This window comes from Triticum dicoccoides, chromosome 7B, assembly GCF_002162155.2.
Source record: "Triticum dicoccoides isolate Atlit2015 ecotype Zavitan chromosome 7B, WEW_v2.0, whole genome shotgun sequence".
Lineage (NCBI taxonomy): Eukaryota > Viridiplantae > Streptophyta > Magnoliopsida > Poales > Poaceae > Triticum > Triticum dicoccoides.
Window position 1 is genome coordinate 740,089,205 of NC_041393.1, and position 7,981 is coordinate 740,097,185.

The 7,981-nt window shown below is 41.0% G+C and overlaps 1 protein-coding gene across 1 annotated transcript; it reads left to right on the forward strand.

Annotated features, from left to right (window-relative positions):
* The first annotated feature begins 1,014 nt into the window (after positions 1 to 1,014).
* Positions 1,015 to 2,347, forward strand: LOC119339614 (Werner Syndrome-like exonuclease). The gene is made up of 2 exons (XM_037611603.1): positions 1,015 to 1,049; positions 1,540 to 2,347. The coding sequence occupies exons 1-2, from the start codon at positions 1,015 to 1,017 to the stop codon at positions 2,345 to 2,347; spliced, it is 843 nt and encodes a 280-aa protein (XP_037467500.1).
* Positions 2,348 to 7,981: the final 5,634 nt, after the last annotated feature.

A 7,981-nucleotide genomic window follows, 5' to 3' on the forward strand; every position in this document is an offset into this window, starting at 1 on the left:
ATAGAGAGAGAGAGAGAGAGATTTATGTCTAGATGGATAATGTGTGATTGGCTCCGGGTGTGGGGTGGGGTGGATAAGGTCATGCATAAGAGTGACGGGCGGCAGATAGCACCCGCCACTGCTATATTTGAGTGGTAGGTGGTACGGTGACCAAATATAGCCGTGGCGGGTGCATAATCGGACCCGCCACTACAAACACTTACAAAATTTGAAACCGGTATTGGCGGGTCTATGGCGGTCGCTAGAAACTGCCCGCCAATGATTAGCATGGCACCAGTGATGGGCCTATTCTACGTGCATGCCACTGTTGCTTTTCGACCATGAAGAAACTAGCAAGAGTGACGGAGTGGCAGGTCCTGACTTATGCCCGCCACTGTTATGTCGAAAAGCAAAGTTTATAGTACCCGCCATTGCAAATTTTTCAAAAGGGCTATGGCGGGTGCTTTTTCGCGCCCGCCACTCGTTAGGGCCACCTATAAGCCTTTTCCTAGAAGTGAAACGATATGCACATGATGATTTTTTGTCAATCAGGCCCAACTGAGACACATATGCAATGCAGGCAAAATCGCCACGAACAACCAAACACATCTTATGTGAATGTGAAATAGACCACATTCATAAAAAAAGGATAAATAGACCACGTTCGCTTGCCAAAATGTTAAATAAAATTAGAGCATGTTCACATTCAAAAATGGTAAACCAAAGCTACCACGTTCACATAAAAGAAAGAGGTGATGTGAATATCAGTGCTTGCTATTTGACGTGAATGAAACATAAAGAAAGCTATTAAAACTTTGCTGCAGACAAGCAATGCGCCAAAATCCTTACTGTTTCCTTCCCAAAATACGAATATCAGTACTTGCTATTTTTGTCCCAATCGGCTAGCTTATAAGCAGTCTTTTGGCCGGATTGACAAACCATCCACTCGATCACATCACATACAATCCAGCAGTCTGAGAAGCAACATCTCCCGCGTACGTGTAGTGGAAATTGCAATTTGCAATACACCTGACTATGGCGCTGCTGCAAGACAAAACCAAGTCAGCAAGGTATAATAATATACTAATGCAACTTATTTTATTGTCTTCTTTTATGATACGCAGCATGCTCATGCATTCTTTTTTTTGCCATCTTCTGGACGAATTTGAGGTGTTATGCTTGTGAACTTTTCTCTGTACGATGTCTTGAAAAATTTGTCTTGTCCAATTTAGTCCCAGCTTTCTTTTAAAATTCATGCAGTTGAAGATTGGAGTTTCAAGCAGTATACTGCGTGATGGCAAAGATGAGCACTTTAATTCTTCTGGCAAAACAAAAAAATATGGGTACTCAGATTCATTTTCAGAATATAGATCTATGATTTTGTTTCTGAGCAAGTTCAGTTTTTCTTTTCAGATGAACTCTTCATCTATTGAACGGGAGTACTTTGTGTTGAGTTATTTATGGTTCTACTCAGTGGGCGTTGACGTGTAGTAATACTAAGAAAGAAAAGTTTTATTTGTTCATGATATCTCCTATCGCTCACTTGGTCTATGACTGCAGGGCGCTTTCTACGGAGACCAATGCCAATGACATGCTCGCTTCGCCGTCCTCCTTGGAGCTATTGCAGCCACAAACTGTTTCCATCTTTGATTATCCTCTGATGCCTCCGCTAGCTCCAGAGGATGATGACCACTCTGCTGCCATTCTGGTGGCTCAGTCTGCTGCTATTCATCGCTCTGATCAAATTGTTGGCCTCAAGGTAACCGTGACGTTCGCCAATGAACCAGGCGTCGTTGAGGAATGGGTCAAGAGTGTGTTGAACTCCCTCCAAATGGTGGAAATGAAGATTGTTGGTCTAGACACTGAGTTCACCGACCAAGTCCATGGGGTGAAGCAGAAGGACCTGCCCCCAGAAATGGAGCGACGCGCCGCTGTACTTCAACTGTGTTTTGCAGATGATTGCTTGGTGTACCACATCGTGCACTCGCCTCGCATACCAGAAGAGCTCAACAAATTTCTTGCTCGTGAGGATATCTTCTTTTGTGGAGCAGCAATTGGCAATGACGTAAAAGTGCTTGAGCCATACGGTCTCCATGTCAAAAATGCCATTGACCTACAGACGCGCATTCACATACCAAAAACGATTTGCAGTAAACCTACACCATCGCTATTTGACCTAGCAAACTTTGTGTTGGGAACCAATCTGGAGAAGGGCAACGAGTGCAAGCAACTGAGGAACTCCGGATGGGAGATTGCTCCATTGAACATTGAAAGAATCAGATATGCTGCGTTCGATGCCCTTATAAGTTTTGAGATAGCAAAAGGGGCTACAATTCTTGGCTATATGTGCCTTGATGAATTAGCTTAGGATAATCAAATAGAACTCTGGACATATGAGTGATTTTATATGTCTATGTCTTTTATATGTATACATATACATGCCTATTGTAATAACTTTCATAGTAGACCGAGCACATGCGCGTGCAGCATCCTATTTTTATATTGTTTTCTTTTATATGTTGTGAAATAAAATTAGATGTACTATTCGTCAACCCGTGCCTCTGCACGGTCTAGCACTTTTTAATACTTGATACATTGAATTTTTGTTTGATATAAATCGTTGGACAATAATAATATGTTTAAACATGACATGCAATAGTTTTTCATTATTTTTTAATTGTTCAAATGTGTCACAGTGATATATACATATTATTCTCGTTTCTTTGCAAGAGATCTCAGAGTATACTTGTTGTGATAATATGAAAGTGTAACTTTGTTAAAGTATGCATTTGTTGAACACACATAATCCTACGAAGAACGAAGGAAGCAATATTATAGGTCGGTCGCAAATAACAAATCTGAGACGTTGAACCTAAATCTTAAGGAATATAAGTAATCTGTGCATGTTTTATTCAGTTATAACATATAAGATACGTAAATAAAATACCATGTAGAAGAATATGGTTCCATTTTGCCATGAAAGAATACAAAGTACGAACTTACAGTTTACTTATATCAAGAACACACAGATGAACATTTTAAAAAGTTTGTTAACAAACCTACCTTTAAAAATAGATTATGTTTATTTTCTATAATAGGACTATGTGGAATATTTTGTAGATATTTCATGAATAAAAAACACTCAAAATATTTTGTGCACAAAAATGATACTCCAAAATGTCTATTTTTGATAAAACCATGCACTTAATTTGGAATGGAGGAAGTAGCATTTTGGAGCACTGATTTTTTTCTAGACATTGGCGAACGTTCCATAATGAAATTTTGCATGTAGTTAAAAAACCTAAGAAATGTTGGTTGTAAAAACAATTCAGAATATTTTTTTCTCTATTTTCTTTGAATTTTCTTAGGAGCACTTGAGCTTGCTATATATTGGAGTTACATTTTCGAGATTACTTCACTTGCAAAATAGTGTGTACATATATTTCTCTATTAATTTTTATTCGACTGAAGTAAGGATATAATGATATATTCTACTCCATGGGGTAGAATAGTTCATCTACGACTCTACGTACAACTTTTTTTTACATTGTTTCTAAGAAATATCTCAACCAAAATTTACATCAAACACATGCGACCTTTAATATTAACTATCACTTTATAATAATAGAAATATTTCTTCCGAAACACAGTATGGACTATCGATGTAAAAGGTGGAGTAAGAAGCTTGAGGTTCATATACTATGTATGCATGTAAGAGTGGATATTCATAACTCTTCTTGTAAATAAATAGACTCAAGAAAAAATTAGCACTATATACATGCATATTGTAGGACAATAGTCGAACCTTCCGTTGAGTTTAACCAACTACATGACGCATCACTTCGCATATGGAGTCGTCCGATGTACCGGCGCAGCAAATCCCATATAGATACCGGAATGTCGCGACGCCCCAAAGCTTAACTTTTCATCTCAAGACGTCGAGTCGTGATGGCTCCTTAGACGTTGGGCTAGTTTCTTTTGCAAGGTCGCAAGAAAGAAATTAGACACAGACAGTATGGATGCAAGTATAGATGCCCAGCTTGGAAGCTACCCGAAGCTCTATTTGTTAGATATAGAGGAACCACACATGTACCTATAGATACCCAGCTTGCAAGCTATACGGAGCTCTGTTTGTTTTTTAGACGTCATTCTGTTTAATTTATGTATCCAACCAAACGTGTATCATCAGGGTTCTTGCTCTCTAAAAAAGAGGACTCAACAGTCCAGCTTGCAGCCGTCTCCTTCCCTTTTATTTGAAATTTGCAGCGGTCTCCTGCTTTTGCCTTTGTATGTACAATACGTTGTCACATCTGTCACGTCCTGGCATGGTTAATCGGCGGAATATTCTATGATGGAGCCGGCTTTTGAGGGCAATCAACAGGACTGTGTAGATTTTCTCCTTTTTTCGTTGGATTAGAGTCCATATGGACGAAGTCTTGCCTTATTTTTTTGAGGAAATGGAAGGACGTTTATTTTAAGGGACAATGGGATCATCTGTGTTACATATGTTTTTTATCATTATTAATTAACATTGGTCGTGTCACATGCCTCTTTTAAGGGACAATGGGATCATCTGTGTTACATATGTTTTTCTTCTATCCAGAGCATAAATTCTACGATCCAACAGTGTAATTAATATTAATCATGTGAATTAATGAGACGATTTGAAAGGTGCCTCCAATTAGTAAATATAAGATATAAGATTATGGAAGTCACATTATTATTACTATTACTAATAACATGCCCGTGCGTTGCAACGGAAAAACACAACGCCCAAGTTGTGAGAACAAATGTGACAAGAGGAATCCTCAAGCAAATAGTAGCCTGAGCACATGCGCGTGCAGCATCCTATTTTTCTATTGTTTTCTTTTATATGTTGTGAAATAAACATTAGTTGTATTATCTAAGTCATATTATTATTACTATTATTAGTAAACATGCCCGTGCGATACAACAAGAAAACACGACGCCCAAGGTGTGAGAGCAAATAAACGTGACAAGGAGAACCCTCAGAAATTCTCGAGAAAAATCTTCATAAGTCCTCTTTCAACATGGCGTTGTCTTGCACCATCAGATTTCCTCAAGCTTCGCTACAAAATCAAAATAACTATAATGAAAACTACATAACTTGTACACATACTATTTTAATCTATTTGAAACTAAAATATTGTGGTACATGAAGAAATAATCAAGGAGGAAGGTTATACATACATAAATTCACATGCCAGGTGCTATGATTCCTGCTCTTCTCCCCAAAAAGATTAATGCCATCTGCGCTTAGACCAAACCATTCGTTCCTTGAGTGTGCAAAGTGCTGGAATTTTGTCTATTTGGGCCTAGCCCAATAGCAGTTTCAGAAATTCCTAATAAATCATAGAGGCCCACGCAGCACATTCGTGCAAGGAAAGAGGTGGAACTACAGTTTAGTCCCACATTGCTAGTTTAGAGGAAATTGGACCTCTTTTAAGGCAGGTTCTTTCCCCACATATATGAGCATGAGAACAAGAGGGACATCCACGCGTGCTCCTCCTCCACCGCACGCCTCGTCACGCCATGCCACGCCTCGTCCCGACGCGCCGCGCTGCGCCGCGCCGCCGGGATGAGCCGAGCCGATGTCTAAATTTTTGCCACGCACGACGGGTATACGAACGGTCACATGGGAGGTGAAACGTTTTGCTATAGTGGAGAATGAATATGAAAGGTGCACCTCTTCGCGTGCTACCTGTTCACTTTGTCTCCCTCTGTTGCTTCACCTCCAGCCGCAGCCTCTTTGCGTCCCTCTCCTGTGCCTATATAAGTGAGGTCGCTCCTCTCCAGAGAGACACATCAGAAGGTCTTCTTCGTCTCGCCACAAGTTCCTGAGCACTACGCCGCTGCTACGTTCTTCCCCATCCCGGCTTGCGGCGTGCACCGCAGGTCAGGACAGTAGGCCTCCGGAACCGCACCTTTTGAGTCCTGTACGGGAGAAGGGTGATAAGGTTTTTGGGGAGCGCTCAGCACGACTACTGCCTTCTTCATCACGGATGCCCCGGCCTCCGACGACTACTTCCCCGATGACGACTTCTTCCACGAGGTCGACAACCTCCTCGAGGACATGGCTGGCAAGAACACCGACCCCAATACCGGTGCATCTGCTCCTGTTCCGTACGTTCTCATACTCTTCCTGTTCGAGGTTCTGTCAAACCTTCTTGCTCTAGTGTCTGTTCTAGATATGTTCGGTTCTAGTTCATATATGCAGATGATGTTTACCTTCTCTTTGTCAAATCGCATGATTTGTTTTATCACTGCTATACTAGTCATGCTTTATATAGTATTTCTGTTAATAAAATCAATCGGTAAATTGCTCATATTTCCAACAATCCAAAAACCTTATTATAGGCAATTTACCACGAGTTGTTTTGCTGCTTCCATGAAACCTCCTATGTTTGAGGGTATCCACTATAAAAGGTGGCGCGTGAGAGCGGTCTTATGGTTTCAAACCACGAGTTGCTATGACGCCACTCTTGGCAAACCTGAAGGAGAGCAAGATGCTCAACAGGTAGAAACTTTTCTGAAAATGGATACCTTGTTTAAGGCTACTCTCTTGAGTGTTCTTGGTGAGAATATAGTTGATGCTTGTGCATCAATTGGTAATGGAAAACATATGTGAGACGCACTCGAGGCCAAGTTTGGGGTCTCGGATGCTGGCACTGAGTTGTACAGCATGGAGCAATTGTATGACTACATGATGATTGAAGAGCGCTCCGTGGTTTTAGCAAGCTCATGAGATACAGTCATTTGCTAGAGAACTTGAGCACTTCAATTGTATCCTACCGGACAAGTTTATTGTCGGAGGTATCATCACTAAGCTTCCTCCCACATGGAGGAACTTTGCTACCTCACTGAAGCATAAGAGGCAGGAGTTTTCCGTTCCGGATTTCATTGGTACTCTTGATGTGGAATAAAATGCGAGAGCAAAGGACAACCGTGCTCGAGGTATTGAGGGAGGTTCTAGTGCCAATTTGGTACAGAAGAAGAACTTCCGGCCCCACAAGTTCAAGAACAAGGGAAAATTTGATGGTAAAGCAAAGTTTGATTGGAAGAACAAGACTGTGCAGCACACGGACTTCAAGAAGAATAATGACAAGAAGAAAGGTGTTTGTCATGTGTGTGGGCATCCTGGTCATTGGGCTCCTAGTTGCCCTAATCTCTATGACAAGCGTCACCCTGGGAAAGGCGGCAAGTCCGCCAATGTTGTCATTGGAGACACTGGCATGAAGGATGCTGGGTATGGTATATTTCCCACTATTCTTTCAGTATGTCATTCTCCTGGTTGGTTGATTGACACGTGTGCTAATGTGCATGTATGCGGTGATATTTCCATGTTTTCGTCTTATAAGACCGCAGGGACTTCAACTGTGCTGATGGGCAACGGTTCAAGTGCTTCTGTTCATGGTGTTGGCACGGTCGACCTGTAGTTTACTTCGGGAAAGATCGTGCAGCTGAAGAACGTGCATTATGTCCCCTTCGTCAATGAAAGTCTTGTTAGCGGATCTCTTGTGTGTAGAGATGGCTACAAGTTTGTCTTTGAGTCTAATAAATTTGTAATTTCCAAGTATGGAACCTTTGTTGGTAAAGGCTATGAGTTAGGAGGCCTGTTTCGTTTATCCTTATCAGATGTTTGCAATAAAGTTGTTAATCACGTTTGCAACAATAGTGAATCAAATTTTTGGCATTCACGTCTGTCATGTTAACTTCAGTTGCATGTCGCGACTAGAGAAGTTAAACTTAATCCCTAGTTTCACCACTGTCATGGGATCTAAGTGTCAAGTGTGTGTGCAAGCTAAGCAACCTCGTAAGTCTCAAGTGACTGCGGAAACGAGAAATCTTGTACCATTAGATCTCATACATTCAGATCTATGTGAAATGAATGGTGTTTTGATAAAAGGTGGAACGAAGTATTTTATGACGTTAATTGATGACTCCACTAGATACTGTCATGTGTATCTTCTGAAATCTAACG

Excerpts from the sequence above, each read along its gene's own strand:
- LOC119339614 (XM_037611603.1), top strand. The coding sequence starts at position 1,015 with ATGGCGCTGCTGCAAGACAAAACCAAGTCAGCAAG. Across the intron at positions 1,050-1,539 it reads GACAAAACCAAGTCAGCAAG|GGCGCTTTCTACGGAGACCA; the intron begins GTATAATAATAT and ends CTATGACTGCAG.